Source organism: Lynx canadensis, chromosome B2, assembly GCF_007474595.2.
Source record: "Lynx canadensis isolate LIC74 chromosome B2, mLynCan4.pri.v2, whole genome shotgun sequence".
Lineage (NCBI taxonomy): Eukaryota > Metazoa > Chordata > Mammalia > Carnivora > Felidae > Lynx > Lynx canadensis.
In genome coordinates, this window is record NC_044307.1 from 142,932,290 (window position 1) to 142,950,569 (window position 18,280).

An 18,280-nucleotide genomic window follows, 5' to 3' on the forward strand; every position below is an offset into this window, starting at 1 on the left:
AGGACTCCAACATGTCTATTTGGGGGACACAATTCGACCCATAACAAAGACATAATTCAATGTTAAAGAGTTGTGCTCTAAACGCAGCACATTTAGCTTTATGAAAAAAATCTCAGTAGTGTCTGCTTTTCTCATTTTTCTATAGACTGGTTGGGGCTGGGGCCTTTGCTCTGGTTATTTCACCCAGAGATGGCAGGCAGCTGGGAATGCGGCCCCCATCCGGGACCAACATGTAGCTACTTGGCCCCACCGTGATGTCACTTTTACCAGACATGTAACAGGGCAAGGGGGTTGTGCTGGCCTCGCACCCAAAGCTGTTCTCTGTGGGGCTACTCCCGACAGACCACAGGCTCTCCGCTGTGGGAAGTAGGCGCCCAGGATGATTCGTGCCTTCAGAGAGCCCAGACAGTGTGAACACCACGGTGGGGGTGGGGGCGGGGAGGACATAGTGCCCAGAGGTGACTCCAGATGTGTCCTCATTGGCAACACGGGAGCCAACCCTGAGCCCCTCGGCTGATGTTGATGGTGAGCCTGCCCAGGCAGGGACGCAGCAGGAACAGGACAGGTGCCTTCACCCTCCTGGGAGTGCCTCCCGAGGCTGGTGCTCAGCTGCAGGGTCCTGCCTGCAGGGAGAAGGGGAAGCCAACAGACAAGTGAGGTTGGGGAGACACACACGAAGCACCGGGTAGGGAAGCCACCGAGGGAGAAGAGGACACAGATGAAACTGAGGAGAGTAGTGAAAGCGTGTGCTTCCCCCAGGAAAGCATCCTGCTGAGGGACACCCTGACGATACCCTGGGGACCCAGCACAGCCCCCAGGGGGTGTGGTCACCAGCTGCTCCCCGAAGCCAGCTCGAGGCAGCGTCTGCTGTAGGTGCATCGTCCCCTTTTCTGAAATGTTCTCAGAGGCAGGATGAGCGTGGCTGAAGGAAGGCAGGTGCTCCCGGGAAGCAAGAGACTCAAGAGACTCGTGTTGCTCCCACTGGCACAAGAGAGCCCCTTGCTCTCTGTCCCTGCCATCAGGGAATGGTTTTGTTTGCGGCACTCTGTAGCAATAGAAGTACTTAGGGTTGATCTAAATTGGTTTTTTTTTTTTATAACATAAAAATCTTTTCCTCAGTGAAATATGTACTTAACCAGTGTTCCTGCCAAGCACAGTGCTGCCTTCCTCCCCTCCGCTACCTCCCGCTGGTGAAGGCACTTCTGAGCATCCTCCTGGGGAGGAAGCTCAGCCTGCGGCATCCACTTGGCTCAGCTTGGGGAGATGCACGTGACATGTGATGCACAGTAAGCGTTCGGGAAGCCTGTAACCCCGTTGAAGTTGGCCCATCCAGGGCTGCGGGGATCTGACGGGGGCCTGGAGGAGTCACTCCCGGGAGCCCCGCATGCTCCGCTCCCCCACATTTGCGGGCCAGAGACCGTCAGGTCCGGGTCCGCATGGTGTCCCGGGGCAGAGTGTACCTCCCTGCAGTCTTGGTGGCTTTGCTCCTGGTGACGGCAGATTGTGCACTGATCGCATCCCGCGGCCTTGGAATCAGAGTGACGCGGTAGGCAGAGTGGGGGCCATTCTTCCAAGTAGCATGGTGTCGCCTGCTTTGTGACCTGACGTTTGAAGAAATGGCGGGCCTTGAAATGTGGGTTCGTCATCAGAGAGTGGTAGGCAGCATCTTGGAGGAGATTGGCGTGGAGCCACAGCGGGAAGGAGCCCCAGATGGGACTGCTTGCCCCCACCCCCACCCTCGGTGGCTGCCCATAGGTCACGTCTGGCTGAGGACCCTGCTACAGAAGTGAGACTCTTCAGACCCAAGCTTGTGGCCACCTGGGAGTGGAAGTCCTTCAGTAAATGCGTGAAGGCGGCTCACGAATTGCCACGCTGTGCTCCTTTGCAAATGGCGGGACAGAGCAGGCTGGTCCTGTGAGGCAGGGTCTCCCCTGAATTAAATGCTCAGGGAGCCAGAAGAGAGGGGTGCTTTCAGTGCACCCACTTTGCCTTGCTTTAACATTTTTCCTAAGAGGAAGGAACAAGCTTTCTTCTCCAAGGCAGGCTGTATGTGTGTGCATGTTGGGGTGTGTGTGGGGGGGGGTTGTGTGTGTGTGTACATTTGTGTGTGGTATGTGAGTGCGTGTTTGGGGAGGGGAGTATTTCATGTGTGTGCATTTGCGTGTGGTGTGAGTGCATGTTCGTGGGGGGTATTTCGTGTGTGTGCATTTGTGTGTGTGGTGAGTGTGCATGCATGTGTGCAGGTGTGGACCACATCTCAGTCTCCCTGGGAAGAAACCTGGAGTCCTTTCAGCTCTGCCGTGAGTCATACCTGGTGGGATTGCTCTGCAGCTGTGACTCACCATGCAGAAAGACAAAACCAAAAAAGTCCCTTTGGTCTACCAAAAGTGAAAAAGATGAAAAATATTTGGCTATTGAAGATAAGGCCGCTGATTAATCCAGGGAGGGCAGAATGACTGTGTGTCCTCCCAAGAATGCAGCAGACTTGGAAAGAATTGGCTTGTAAATGCCTCACCTGGAGGTACAAATTCAGCAAATAGAAGACAAAAGTGTATCTGCTGGGTTGTGAGTCTTTGTGCATTATCGCTTTCTCTTCAGGGTCTCTGGCTTTCTGCTCCCACCACTCTGTGAAAGGGGCTTCTCAGAGTTGCCAAGACAAGACCAGGGGGGTCCCAGGCCTGGCCTTGCCACCACTTAGCCATGGTGGACTCCCTCCTTCCTGAAATGCCCTGTGGTCTCCCTCCCACCGCTTGTCTGACCCTACACTCCCTGTCCCCACAGCCTAAGCCCTGCTCCCCCAGTGCTCTGACCCTGCCCTGGTCAGTCGTCGGCAGGGGCCTCGTCCACACTCCTGGGCAGTGCTTCCCTGGCCTGAAGAGCCATGAGCCACTGCCCAGCACTGGGATCCCGTTTCCTTGATCCTCATTTATTCCTCCCTGGGACCAGATGGCAGTAACTCCATTGAGAGAGGGAAATCGAGGCCCAACGTGGTTAACATGCCCAGGGTCACCTTGCAGGGCACATGGAAGCTGGCAGGTGGAAGGTGCTGTCCCAGAGCCCACGTGCTGACCCGCGTTCACACTCCACCCTCCTCTCCTTCCCCTGGGATCCAGATGCCCTCTGAGTTGAGGCATCAGTCTGCCACTAGTATTAAAACCTATGTTCTTTAGCTCAGAAAAGGAAAACACCACAAATCCACTGCTGGTGTTTGATGGTCAGGTTTGTCTTACTACCTTGGGAACAAAGAAGGTGGCCCTGATGATGAACAGGACACAGAACTTGAAAGTCTTCATGTGGGAGGGAGCAGTGGAGAAATCCAGAGGCATCTTTCCTTCCTCTCCCAGGAGTGGGGTCTAGGGTGTGGGGACTCTCGGCGGGTGTTTTCTGAAGCTGGTTCTGCCTGTGCAAGTTCTAGCTCAAGAGGAGCGTGGTCTAATGCTGGAAATAGCTCCATTAGCATGTGTTCAAGTGAAGGGTCATAGTTCCATAGCTTAAATCATGTCCTGGCACTGCTGAGGGCTATCTTTATAGAGAAATGTTGGCTAAATTGGTTTCTTTCTCAGCATTCTGGATCCGTATGTTCTTTCTTTATTTTTATTTTTTTAAGATTTTTAAAAATGTTTATTTTTGAGAGAGCGTGAGCAAGCGCACAAACGGGAGGGGCGCAGAGAGAGGAAGACAGAGAATCCCGAGGCAGGTTCCGAGCTGTCAACGCAGAGCCTGACGTGGGGTCAAACTGTGAGATTATGATCTGAGCCAAAATCAAGAGTGGGGGACACTCAACCGACTGAGTCACCCGGGTGCCCCCGGACCCATGTGCTCTTTTATTTTTAATTTTTTTAAATATATTTTTAAAATGTTTATTTTTGAAGGAGAGCGAGGGAGAGTAATTGGGGGAGGGGCAGAAAAGAAGGAGACACAAAATCCAGAGCAGGCTCCAGGCTCTGAGCTGTCAACACAGAGTCCAACACGGGGCTCGAACTCATGTTGCTATGAGAACATGACCTGAGCCGAAGTCAGACGCTTAACTGACTGAGCCACCCAGGCGCCCCTAGACCCATATACTCTTAATCTCAGGGTAGCCAGTGATGCCTATGGTAGTTTAAGCAATCTGCTTTCTCCTTTTTCTTTCTTTTTTCTGTTTTTTTGGTTTATTTTTAGTAAAATAGTAAGGGCTAGCAAATTTGCTGGTAGTCAGTATCTGGAAACAGAGAAGTTCTTAACCAGTGCTTTTCCCTTTGGAAATTAGGGGATAGGAGTTTCGCTCAGCTCTGTGGCTGCCAGGCTCGTCATTCCTGTTGTCTGGGGACCTGCAGGTCTGATGTTCAGGTCCTGCGCTGCAGAATTACTAATGCATGTGTGATCTGAGCGTGATCTAGACGCATGGAAAGCTACCCTGTAAGGGAGCAGCCTGGTAAGAAATGGAAAGGATCAGCAGGGTTGGCCAGGCTGGCCCTGCCAGGCCAGGGTAGAATTACTCAGATAAAGGGCAGTGCATCTGATAACTGCCACAGTGTCCCCTCGTGATGCTCGGACCTGCACTTTTTGTCCCTTTAAAACTCCCCAGCACTACGGTTTGAGGGGGCCCGCGGGCACATGAGTTGGTACATTCTGCAGTAACCGTGTGTGTGGGGGGAGAGGAGGTGGTCTGTTCTTTAGTGTGTAAGTATCCTCTGCTTCCGTGCAGCGTGTGTGGACTTAGTGGCGGGTTGAAGAACACGGTGGCACAGGGCCAGGAGCACCTACAAGTTCAAGCCTGCCTTGTCAAGTGCAGGGCTGACAAGGGTAGTCACCTAGGTCTTTTGGCTGTAGCTTGTTCATTTCATCCATCCTTTTCCAGTTGCCCGCTGCTACTTGGCTAGGTGACAAGGTGAAAATAGAAGGCTCTAAGGAAGGTCTCAGTTAAATTCCGGAGTACTTTTGCTTCTGTTGCTGAAATGGGGTGTGGGGAGGCCTTGCTGGGCTTTCCAGGGAGCTGGGAAAGGCTGTGTTTATTCCCGGTTGGCTGCAGCCCTCCCCCGGAGGCCCCAGGCCCGCTCCAGGCTCCTCTGAGGCTGGTCGGCTGCCAGCATGCCCGTGAGCACACGGGGCCGGCCTGCGGGTCAGGGAACAGCAAGGCCACGCTGGCCAGAGGAGCAGAGGGCGCAGAAGTCCGCTGTCTGCCCTTCATTCTGGCCGGTGTCGGGTCTCAGGCGGCCGGATCCCGTTACCCGGCCCCAGGACATTCAGTTTCATTGAGGAATACTTTTCCTTTATGTTTCCTTGCGGTGCAGACGATTTACATGGATGATGGAGTGTCGTCTTTTGTCCAGATCAGGGGCTCCGTTCCGCTGTTTTGGGAGCAGCCAGGGCTTCAGGTAGGTAATGAAAAGAGTAAGTCCACCTTAAAGGAAAAAAAAAAAAGTAAGTATTATTGTTCACCTGCCCTTCTCTTCCGAACAGCTGTGGTTTGTTTCTTTTCACCGTGTTTCCTTCACAGCGCGGTTTTGAGGCCTGTTCCTCAGCCCAGTTGGATTGAACTGAGCTACCAAAGTGTGAATACCTGTGTGCACCTGTACACGCATGTGTGTGTCGTGTTTATATACAGAAACGTATACATTGTATGTAATTTTCTGATCCTAAGCTTGCTGTTGATGCAGGTGAAGTGGGAAGGAAGGTCTTTGCTGATAAGCGAGCCGTATAACGTAATTGAGTAGAATTACTTTGTTAGTCCCCAGGTTGAGTGTATTGAGAACTTGGCCAAAGATGGTTTTTGAGAGCTGTGACCGTCATACAGGGCTTTAAAAGGTTTTCGGGCCCTAGTGGCCATGCAGCAGGTCTGATGTTTGGAGATGCTTGTTGTGGGGCCACGTGAGAATTGCACGGAACATTCCCATGATTTCTAAAAATACACCTTGCGGTCTAAAACAGGGCTGGGGTCAGTGCCAGAGGTATTTGGCATTCTGTCTCCTGGGAAGAGTTCAGGGTGTGGTGTTGCCACGTTCCAAGAACACGTTTGTCGTCAACGAAACTCTGCACTGCCTCATCCAGTGAGTTCCTTCCCAGGAGGGTCATGGACCAAGTGGACCTGAGGCTCCTCACCATCGACCCCAGATCTTTCTCCCTGGCCTGAGTGATCGTCTGTGTGCTCAGAAGACCTCTCTGCCCAGGTGTGGCTTTGGCTCCTCTTACCGAGGGCTCTGTGTGATGGCGGTTGGGTCGTCAGTGGTGCCTGAAAACGCTCAGGGCCATCTGCCAGGTTCTTGGGGGTGTTTGACACAGCTGGGTCTTTCCCGGACCTTGACTTGACCCCATGTCAGCAGAAGGCACTTTGTCCACATGGCTGTCATTGTGCAGCGAGGTGGAGGGATGAGTGTCATGTGGGGTGTGACCTCTGGGGAGGGGGAAGCTTTTTTAGCATCAGTCTTTCTATCCAAAAGGAACAGCGAAGACGTATGGGGATGGCTGGTGGCATTGAGTGGTAGCATAGAGAGGCACACGTGAGGATGATTGTCACATGGAGAATAGTTCATCCCGAAAGAGTTAGTTTTTTTATAATGGCTTTATTGTGATACAATTTATATGCCATAAACATCACCCATTTAAAGTGTACAATTCAGGGGCGCCTGGGTGGCTCAGTCGGTTGAGCGCCCGACTTCAGCTTAGGTCATGATCTCGTGGTCTATGAGTTTGAGCCTTGCGTCGGGCTCTGTGCTGACAGCTCAGAGCCTGGAGCCTGCTTTGGATTCTGTGTGTTTCTCTCTGCACTTCCCCCACTCGCGCTCTGTCTCTTTCTCTTTAAGAAAATTTTGAAGTGTACAATTCAATGGTTCTTGGTGCATTTACACAGTCATATAACTATTGTCATGGCCTAATTTTAGAGGACTCATCCCCACCAAAAGCCCTGTGCCCACTGGCCGTCACCTCGACCCCCACCACCCTCACAGCTCTCCCCAGGCCTAGGCAACTGCTAGTCTACTTTCTATCTCTATAGATTTGCCTGTTCCAGAACATTCCAAAAGGGTTTTTGAAACTTGACTTTCTTTAGATTCAGAGTTTTCCTTCTGAAACTCCTGGAACTCTGTATTTAGCAAATGTCAAATGATGGGTAAAAAGGAAGCAGGAGACCATGTTGTGTTTCCTGTGATGATTTTAAGAAATCCAGAAATTGGGGGCAATCATGGTAGTCTTGGGATTTGGGAAGGAGCCTTTGAAATTCATCCCCTTCTTCCTCGCACCCAGTCCTGGGTCCTTCTTCCAAGATCTCTGAGATGCCGAGTTCCTCCTTGCCTTGCACGCTCTGTGTCTGTCTGCAGGGCGTTGCAGGGGACGCCCCAGAGTGAGTCTGCTGCCCCAGACCTTCGAGGAGGAGTCCCTTGTGTCTTGTCCGAGGCATTCCGGCTCTTTGGGATCTTCCATCCCGTTTTTCGGACTCTCCATGTTCTGGTCTCCGTCTTCCCAAAGCAAAGCAACATTGGTTTGTCAGTCCCCTAACTTTGGTCCCCGGCCTGACCCACTGGAGGCCCCAGATGCAGCCTGACCCTGCCATGAAGCAGCTGTCCCTCCATCTGACACGGGCAGTGTCCGTGGGGCTTGGCTGGCCCGCTTTTTGGCAATGATACCCCCTTTTAGACTCATAACACTTGTGCTTCTCCAGAGCCTCCGTGGTTTCTACAGAATAGGTTTCAAAAGGCTTTAGTGTCCATTAATCTTATTAAGGATTTGCTAACCTTTGGGTCTGACACCCGTGTTTATCCTCTAAATCCCATCCACCATCAAAGAGAGATTAGATCATCTTCACAGGGGACCAGGGGACAGCTTTCAGTGATGCTCTGCAGTGCCCCTCCCTGAACTCTCAATAGCTAAGCCTGAAGATTGATTCTGGTTGTTTTTCTCCATTTGGAACCCTCCGCCCCCTTCTTAGGTGACTTGAAAGATGCAAAGATTTTTGGGTGAATGGTTCGTGTCTTAAATTGGCGGGTAGCACCGTCACGGGGCTGTCCCTGGGAAACCAATGAGCCCTGCCGGGTTTAGGGCATAGGGTGGGGGCAGGCAGAGAAGACTCAGAGTGATGAGTCTGCACGGTTTCACGGCCACGGTGCCTTCCTTGTAAACTCCTGGATCTGGTGCCATTTCTGGCAGCCGTGTACCTTTAAGAATCTCATCTTTACCATGTAAATAGGTTTATAGTTTATAAATCATCACACTGAAATTTTACCCTTGAAGCTAATGGCTCTCTTGGTATGGTTAGATAGAGAGTATATTTTTTAAACTTTAAAAAAAATTTTTTTTAATTTTTAAAAATGTTTGTTTATTTTTTGAGAGAGGGAGAGACAGAACGTGAGCAGGGGAGACACAGAATCTGAAGCAGGCTCCAGGCTCTGAGCTGTCAGCACAGAGCCGGACATGGGACTTGAACCCATGAACTGCGAGATCCTGACCTGAGCCAAAGTCGAACACCTAACCGACTGAGTCACCCAGGCACCCCTGAGAGTATATTTGTAATATACTCTTAGTCCATTGAAGATTTTGCTCCCCATGTCACTTTAAGAATTTTTTTAAAGTTTATTTATTTATTTTTAGAGAGAGACAGAAAGTGAGGAGGGGAGGGCAGAGAGAGAAAATCCTAAGCAGGCTCTGCACTGTCAGCACAGAGCCCGATGTAGGGCTCAAACTCACAAACTGAGAGATCATGACCCGAGCCAAAATCCAGAGTCAGACATTTAACTGACTGAACCACCCAGGCATCTCCCCCCACCACCGCCCCCCGCCCCCCGCCAAGTGTCACTTTAGAATCTTCCTCCCCTGTAACATGTGTGCAGAAATGTCTCGCAAAGGTGAGTTAGGTCTCTGTTTTGAAGCTTCGTATGACATCACCAGCCGGAGGAGGATGCACAGTAGATTCGTCCCCTTTGTCCTTCCCACCTTGCCTACCTTCACTTCCTCCCTGTTAGAGCCATTTACTAGGCTTCTGGAATGTGGCACCGTGTGTGCTCATTTGTGTGGTTGTACTTCTTTTTTTCGTTTTTGGTCCCAAAAAGGATCTCTATAAGCCATCACAACAGTTTCTTTTTTCTTTCTTTCTTTTTTCAATATATGAAATTTATTGTCAAATTGGTTTCCATACAACACCCAGTGCTCATCCCAAAAGGTGCCCTCCTCAATACCCATCACCCACCCTCCCCTCCCTCCCACCCCCCGTCAACCCTCAGTTTGTTCTCAGTTTTTAAGAGTCTCTTATGCTTTGGCTCTCTCCCATTCTAACCTCTTTTTTTTTCTTCCCCTCCCCCATGGGTTTCTGTTAAGCTTCTCAGGATCCACATAAGAGTGAAAACATGGTATCTGTCTTTCACTGTATGGCTTATTTCACTTAGCATAACACCCTCCAGTTCCATCCACGTTGCTACAAAGGGCCATGTTTTGTTCTTTCTCATTGCCACGAAGTACTCCATTGCCATCACAACAGTTTCAAAAACAATGAAGAGGTTGGGGTGAAGGAAAGATACTTGTAATGAAAAGGAACCGAACCCAGGATAGAGTTGCACGTGCACCGCGGCCCCCGGGTCTCGTGTGATTGTATGCGGCTCCTTACCAGCAACCATCACCGAAAGAAACAAGATCGCAAGGCAGCTTCTCATGTGATTCCAAGCATAAACTTTACCAGTTATGGGACCTGGTTGCCATTCAAATTCTGGCTCCCCTTCTTAGGGACCGTATACTTTCAACGAGTTTTTATCTCAGGAAAAAAGTTCTTATCTCAAAAAAAGAAAGCCCTGAGAAGTTCCTATTTTTGCTAAACCTTAGTTTACTCTTCTGGAAGTGGGGTTAACAATCGACCTCCGGGGGTTATGGAGCTATCATAGCACACAGTAGACTTCAGTGCAGTGTCCAGAACCCGGAGAGCACGTAAGTGGTAGCTGTTGGTATTGTTAACATAAAAAATAATATCCAGGAGAAGAGAACACAAGTTGCATTGGGAGAGCGTGGCTCTTTGCACCCAGAGAGTGGTGTGAGAGCTTCCCCCGTCTCCATGAGGCCTGTGAGGTGGGGACAGTGTGCACGTACCTCTCTATCGAGACATGAGACCCAGTGACCAGGCTCACTGAGCATCTGTGGGTACGTGGGGGTGCTTCACATCATAGCCCGAAGGGGACGGGTCATGATGGTGTTGTGTGAGTAGAGCCCATGAGAGAGGAAGGCCAGGATCCCTGGGGCCGCTCTGGGGAGAGCCAGCCCCCCACTCCCAAGCTGAGGGGGTGGGTGTCTGAGCCGACTCGGGAGGGATCAGACAAGGAAGGCAGCCTTGCAGAGCTGTCTACACGTGCGGGCGCTGCAGCCTGGGGGTCACAGTGTGTCCAGGGAGCAGCATGGCTTGCTGCCTGCAGCCCAAGGCAGGGGGGGGGGGGCCACGACCAGAGGTCAGACTAGAAAGGCAGGCGAGGGCCAGATCAGGATGGGCTCTGCATGTTACGCTAAGGAGCTTACGTTTTACTCCAGGAGCTGCTGAAGGAAGGGTGCTCTGACGAGGCTGCACTTTAGACTCGCCCGGGTAGCTTACAAAACTCCTGATACCCAGGTTGCATTGCTAGCCCAATTCAATCACAACGTCTGGGGGTGGGAGCCAGGCATCAGTACTTTCTGAAGACCCTTAGATGACTCCAGTGTGTGGGAATGTTTGAGACCCACTCAGTGATTGATTGATAAAGCAGATTTTTTAGTGCCAGGAGAGAGAAGCTTGGATTTGTAGCATTAGCCCACTTCTCTGATGTGAAACTCCTGTCTTGGCCAATTGCAAGCTACCAGCTTGACATCATTGCACTTGACGCTGGGAAGTGTTGCACACGCGGTCTGCAGGTGAGGTGGAGGGAGCTGGCTGCAGCGCGGTGGACCGCGGCGTGGACAGGTTCCGGGGGTGGGGGACCCGCCCCGACACAGGCACAGGAGGTTTCAGTGTGGAGCAGGGAGACCAAAGGTAAAGACCCCCGGCGGGACTGTTGCGGCGGTCCAGAGGAGAGCATAACTACGGGAGGCCAGCGGTGCACGGGGACAGGTGCCAAGATGCCATTCGTGGTTATGGGACTTTCTCGGGTGCCGAGCAGACTCTGCTTTGACTCATGCATCCCTGAGACTGGCTGTCCCTGCTGCCGGCTCCCCTACCTCCATCTGTGGTTTCTAGCATAAACTAATGGTGTCAGGGACCAGCCAGGACCGATTGGCCAAGCGTGCACTTAACTGCGGAGACTCGGAGGATGGTGAGGAGAGAGAGGGGATCCTGAAAGCAGCGGTGGCCGTCAGTCCCAGTGCACCTACGCCAATGCTGGTTTCATTCTAGCCCCCAACTGCAGCTCCCCTGTACGTGTGTGCGTGTGAATCGTTTTATTATTTGAGTATACTTGACCTACAGGATTACGTTAGTTTCAGGAGTACAACCTAGTGATTCCCCATCTCTACTTTCCGCTTTGCTGACCACAGATGTAGCCACTGTCTGTCCCCATACCAGCTATTACGGTACCATTGACTGTATTCCCTATGCTGTGCCTTTTATTCCCATGCCTTACTCAGCCCATGGCTGGAAGCCTGGCCCGCCCCCTTGCCCCATTTGGCCCGCCCTCTCCCTCTTGAGGCTCCTCCTCAAGGCTTCTGACACACAGTGGCCTCAGGACTTTGTGACAGCACAGAGGAGAGGTGCAGGTCAGTGTCAGCAGGACAGATGTGACGGCTGGATGTGAGGCCTAAGGCGACCAGACCAAAGGGGTGCTGGTGGAAGGGTGGTCTCCTGAGAGAATGTCCCAGGCTTGGCTTCTGCCTGGGGCCCTTCCACTCCAGGAGGCCATGATGCCCGAGGAAGCAGGGCGCCCATGGCCATGGTGGCTTGTTTCCTTGTTGGCTCACAGGCATCTGCACCCCGAGCAAGAAGGAGTCGAGGGAGATGAGTGGAAGCCAGAGCCTCCTAACCTGAGCGCACCTGCGTGCACACGCGCATCCCCTGGAGGAATCGGGTGCACACACTCCGATTCCTTGCTCCACCCCCACAGATTTTCATTCAGTCTGAGAGTTTGCGTTTCTTTTCTTTCCTTTTTTAAATGTTTATTTATTTTGAGAGAGGAGAGCAGACACGGGAGGGGCAGAGACAGAGGGAGAGAGAGAATCCCAAGCAGGCTCCACATTGTTAGCACAGAGCCCGACATGGGGCTCGAACTCATGAACCGTGAGATCATGACCAGAGCTGAAATCAAGAGTGGGATGCTTAACCCACTGAGCCACCCAGGAGCCCCGAGAATCTGCATTTCTAACAAGCTTCCCTGGGGGTGCTGAAGCTCCTGGTCCAGGGACCACACTTTGAGAAACACTAGAGCCGGGGATCCATTCTGCCCATTAACTGCCCTGGTCCTTCGTTGTGGGTGGTGCCCTTGATTTCTTAGTGTTCTCAGGAAGGTTTGTCGTCAGCAGTGACACTGCACTGACTGCTGTGGGGGACAGGAACATGCCTGTGGTGGTCCTGCCTAGCCCCATCCACATGGATGATTATCAAAGTCTGGAGTGACAGGGGCAGGCCAATGGCACAGGGGGACATGCCGTGGCCCAGGCAAGCTGTGCCCTCTCCACTCTGGGAGACTCCAGATTGCTTTCCGTCTGGTCCTCGCCTTCCCCAAACCCGCTGATGTGCTTGGGAACCTGCTACATCTCGTCCTATTACTCTGCTTGTCCTCAGTAGCTGTGTAGGAGCACAGTGCCCATCAAATCACTTGGCACTTGTTACACAGACTTGTTAATAACCTTAAAGTGTGTTTCTGGCCTCTCTAGACCAGGGGCATTCAAGGACAGGGAATTCTGGGTCTCCCTTCTCTTGCCCATCTCTCCATGGTACCCGGTGTCACATTGACTCCAGGTGGCAGGATGAGCTCACGAACTCCATTCTGGACTGAGTAATTGTTGTAATGGAGGAACGTAGAGCCCAGGGGTTGGACACTCTTGAGTCCAGTCATCTGTGGCTGAAATTTCTACCTGTGGGAAGAAGAAACTTTGGGGTATGATTCAGGGAGAGGCAGATGCATCCAGTAACAGAACTTGTCATGACTAAAAACCAGGCTTCTGAACCCTGAACCATTGTTTCTCTACTGTCCCCTTACTGTGTTCCTCTGGGAAGGGTTCTAAACACAGCCGCAGCTTATCCAGGGGAGACTTCTTGCCCTGATGGACAGGCTGACTCACAGCAGGCAGCCCCTTCTGTTGGGTTTCAGCCCTCAGGGATCTCACGGATGGTGGCTGAGAGGAGCTTAGCCCTGCTTTCTGCAGGCGCCTGCCTTATAAGATCAGAAGAAAGACAGGAGCTGACCGGCCTTAGAGTGCGGGATGGAGTAGTCTTCTCAGAACTCGGGCTGTGGAAGTTTCTGGAATTATCACATTTCCTCAGCAAGGGATTGATGCCGTTGGGAAAAGGAGTGCAGAATAAACACAGTGGCAAAATGAAAGCAGTTGGTTTAGCCTTTCGTAAGAACTCCCAAGATTACTTAGGACCAAAAGCTACTTGGGACTTTATTTGTAGAATCGTTTAGACAGACACGCCTAATCTCAGTAATTTCTAAGTTATTCCAGTCACCTGGAGTGGCTCTTTCCTCAGGTATGAAGAGGGACAGATGTATTACCTGTGACGGTAAAACTTGTCAATAACACTCCCCCCACATTCGGTAATGACTATGTCTGATGGTGCAGATGAATCCAGTGACAGTATGTTCGTAATGTTCAACAACAAGCAAAGCCCAACAATACACTTCAAGAAACTTTCTATCTTAAAATGATGCCAGGCCTGGGGCACCCGGGTGGCGCAGTCGGTTGAGCATCCGATTCCCGCTCAAGTCATGATCTCATGGTTCAGGGGTTTGAGCCCCACGTCAGGCTCTGTGCTGACAGCTCAGAGCCTGGAGCCTGCTTCAGATTCTTTGTCTCCCCCTCTCTCTGCTTCTCCCCCTGCTTGTGCTCTGTCTGCCTCTTTCTTAAAGATAAAAATTTTAAAAAATTTAAAAATAATTTTAAAAAGATGGTGCCAGACCTACAGAAAAGTTGTAGGAACAGGAGAGCGAACTCCCATGTGTCCTGTCCCCAGATTCTCTCTAGGTTAGCCTCTTGCCCCCCACACCTACTTTCCCTTATTTTCCGAATCACTGGAGAGTACGTGGCGCACACATCATGTCTCCTTACTTAGTACGTCAGGACGTTTTTCCCAAGAGCAAATATGTTCTCTTGCATCACCGCAGGAGAGGTGCACGCTCAGCACGTGTACAGTGACACAGTGCTCTAATTTAACGTCCAGTCCACGTTTCAGATTTATCAGTTGTTTCTGTAGTGTCTGCCGTGGCACTGTCACCCCTTCAGTCCGGGATCCAGGCCAGGACCGCGTCCTGCATGTAGCTGTCCCATCTCTAGTCTCCTTTGATCTGTATCAGTTCCTCTCCCTTCCTGTCTCCTGTGACATTGACATTTTGGGGGAACACATGTCTTCTTTTCCTTTAAGTTGGAAGTGCCTCAAGTGGGGGTTTCCAGGGGTTTCACTGTGATCAGGTTTAGGGTGTGGATCCCTGGCACCACATCCTTGTCAGGGTGTCCCATCTGGAAGCCCACGGTGTCCATGTGCCCCCTCGTTAGTGATGTTAATTTTGGTCACTCAGGCAAGGTGCTACTCCATTTCTTCACTTAATGTGTCATCTTTTTCAAGTAATAAGCCTCCAGGAGAGACTCTGAGACCATGAAAGCATCCTATTCCTCATCAGCCTCTCCCTTAACATTTATGATCAGTGGATGGTTTTTGCTGAACCATCCTTTACTATGGCGGCTATAAAATGATTTTTTCCCCCACCACTCTCTCCACATTTATCAGTTGGTGTTCAGCTGTAAGGAAGAGCCCTCCCTTCTCCCCCCATCCACCTGCCCACCTCTCTGTCCGCTCATTCATCCAGCCAGCCGGCCAGCTGACTCTCCTCCGTGTAGATTCATGGATTCCTATTTTATTATCAGATTATAATCCATTGCTGTCCTTTCTAGTTCAGTGATCAAATTGTCCCAGATTTGTCCAGAGAGAGCCTTTCAAGCTGCCTCCAATAACAATATACAGTTGGGTTTTTTTCATTTCGAGTGAGAGAGTGAGCATGAGTGGGGGAGGGGCAGAGGGAGGGAGAGAGAGAATCCCAAGCAGGCTCCACACTGCCAGCACAGAGCCCAATGCGGGCTGGACCGGAACCCACAGACTATGAGATCATGACCTGAGCTGAAACTAAGAGACGCTCAACCAACTGATCCACCCAAGTGCCCCATAACACTATATAGTTTTATAAGTTTATTTTTTAAGCTTTTGATGTTAAATAGGTAATTCTAAATAATAAGGCAAATTAGTTTGCAGGTAGCCATAACTCAGGTTTTGGTGGGGGGTTAGGGTCTCTGGAGTTGCAGAGGAGGTTGAGAAGTAGTTTTACGCTCCCTGATTGGCTTAGCCTCACCTCTGCTCTGCAGGTCTGACATGGGCCTCATGCACTGACCCTGAAGTATCTCTTCTGCCTTTGGAAGGGTTCCAGCGGGTGTGGTCCATGCAGCGTTAGGACGGGACTGCAGCACAGCCAGGCTCGGGCTTTGAGACCCAAGTTCAGCGCTGGTCTACCTGATCTGTGAATAGGTCATAGAAGGGCGAGAGGCTACAGCCTGGCTGGCACTGGGGGCGACGTGGGAAGACCATCACTTCCTAGGTTCACGGAACGGGAGGAATCACTAATGTTATTTCTCTTTGCTTTAGGTTGGCTCTCATCATCTGAGACTCAATAGAGGCCTAGAAGCCAATGCCCCTGCTTTCGACAGGTAGGGTTGTCTGGGACCATCCTTGGGAGTTGTCCCCCTGCCCCATCAGACAGTGGCACAGGGACAGCAGGGGGAGGGGGCCGCCCCAAACCCCGGACCTGCATCTGCCTTTTACTTTGGTTCTTTGCGCAAGAAGGGAGTTTACAGAATGGGACATTTAGTGACTCTCGGAGCTCCCTGAAAGTTCATTAATACTGAGGTTACACTTGGCAATTATTTTATCTGCCCAGTTCCTTCTTAATGAAGCTTTATTCCTTTGTCCTAGTTAACAAGGGATAATCTATAGGATATTTGTAGCTGCTGCTTTTTCTTTTAAAAGTAATATATTTCAGGGGTGCCTGGGTGGCTCAGTCGGTTGAGTGTCCGACTTTGGCTCAGGTCATGATGTCGCAGTCCATGAGTTCAAGCCCCGTGTTGGGCTCTGTGCTGACAGCTCAGAGCCTGGAGCCTGCTTCTGATTCTGTGTCTCCTTCTCTCTCTGCCCCTCCCCCCGCTCATGCTCTGTCTCTCTCATTCTCAAAAATAAATAAATGTTAAAAAATTTTTTTATATTTCAAGATTTGAAAAGCTATAATATAGAAGGTATAAAGTGAGAAGTTAAAAAGTATTCTAACTTCCAATTCCCACTACTAAGGATTTCACTATTAGCTTTTTACATAGCGTTCTAGAAAAACATTTGGCAGATAGAGATTTCATTTTCCTTTTTTTTTTTTTTAATGTTTGTTTATTTTTGAGAGAGAGAGAAAGCACAAGCAGGGGAGGGGCAGAGAGAGGGAGACAGAATTCCAAGCAGGCTCCGCGCGATCAGCGCAAAGCCCGACGCGGGGCTCGAACTCACAAACCGCAAGATCATGACCTGAGCTACAATCAAGAGTCAGATGCTTAACCGACTGAGCCACCCAGGTGCCCCTGGAGTTTGTTTTCTGAACCACAAACTGGACCGTTACACAACTTGCTTAAGAACAGCCATCGCTAACCTAAACCATAACTTGTATTTGAAATAGTTAATCGCTTCTTAAGATATTTGCAATTTTGATCTAAATGCTAATTTAAAAAATTAGTAAATGTCATAAAAATTCCAGGAGCGATTTTTTAAAGCATTTTAATCCTTCTGCCTGAATCTCCACCTGGACCTTCAGTCTGTGTGCACCCTTCTTGTGTTCTGCAGACGGGTAACAGCAGCCCGACCTTGACCCCTGATGGGTGCGTCACAACCAGCAGGCTTTCCCTCTGAGGACATGTGAAGTCTGCTAATGAAAATGCCGTTGCCTGTGTTCAGAACACTGTTAACGTGTTCTGTGCACTGTGTGCATGGAGTTGTTTGAGGAGACACTGATCTGCATTCAGTGTTCTTCAGAAACGGAAAACATAATTGGAAATGTCCTTCCTCCCAAGCTGACCACAAGTAGAAAGGAAGACACCTGCATGCTGGGCTTGTTTCAAAAGCCTTGTGTTTATGAGCTTTTAAAAAACATGCATATATTTTAAGAACATTTACACCAACTTCAGCATTTTTAAATCCTGCTAGTGTGTATACCCGAGAGGATAAGCCCCCTCTTTTCTCACAGGAGCCCCTTCAAGACCGCAAGCCCTTTGGGGCACCTGGGTGGCTCAGTTGGTTGCGTCAGACTTCGACTCAGGTCATATAGTCTCACGGTTTGTGGGTTCGAGCCCCCCGTCGGGCTCTGTGCTGATGGCTCAGAGCCTGGAGCCTGCTTCAGATTCCGTGTCTCCCTCTCTCTCTGCCCCTTCCCCGCTCGTGCTCTCTCTCAAAAATAAATATTAAAAAAAAAAAAAAAAAAAGACCGTAGGCCCTTTGACCAGCAGCTGCCACTGAAAAGGTGGCTGACTGCAGGCTTCCTTCCTAAAGCTTTGTGGCCAAGAGGCAGCTGAGACCGTGTGTTCTCACGGGCAGGGGCCGGGGCAGGAGCTGCCTGGCCTCACGCTGGGTGCTGCCCCGATGCGCTCATTTCAGTCGCATGGGGAGCGCGGGCATCCGATTCTCTAGCAGACCCACCTCAGTGGGTGCAGGGGGTCCCCCCGAGGAGCTGGGCCACGGGTCCCTGGAGGTGCCCCCCATCTCTGGCACATCAGGGGGCTCTCAGGAATTTCTCTGTTCTGTGATGTGCTTGGTCCAGAGTAAATCCCTTATGCCCCCACCTGCCCCCACACAAATCCCCTTTCCGTGGGTAGTTTTAGCCCCACAGAATACCTGTGGCCGGTGCCGTACCGTTCAGTAGGTTGTTCACTGCTGCTTCTTGCCCACCTGCCGTCTGTGGGAGGGAAGTGGGGTCCTTTGGCTGTGTGGGCCTGAAGGGGATCTTGTCTTGCTGGTAGAGTTTGGATGGAAGTATTAACCCTTTTCTGGGGGCGGTGCCTGGGTCTCACCCGTACGGGACACTGGACCCCTGCTCCTTCCTCCCTGTCTTTGCTCGGAGCTGCCCGCATCTGCAGTTGT

The 18,280-nt window shown here is 51.1% G+C and overlaps 1 protein-coding gene across 5 annotated transcripts in view; it reads left to right on the plus strand.

The window, feature by feature from the left end:
• SYNJ2 (synaptojanin 2) overlaps positions 1–18,280 on the plus strand; it is a 103,187-nt gene that overhangs the window by 42,510 nt on the left and 42,397 nt on the right. For all 5 annotated transcript variants that reach the window (XM_030316684.1, XM_030316685.1, XM_030316689.1 and 2 more), the window contains 2 exons: positions 5,274–5,357; positions 15,761–15,822. In XM_030316684.1, coding sequence (XP_030172544.1) covers positions 5,274–5,357; positions 15,761–15,822 — 146 coding nt within the window. The remainder of the gene's footprint in view (positions 1–5,273; positions 5,358–15,760; positions 15,823–18,280) is intronic.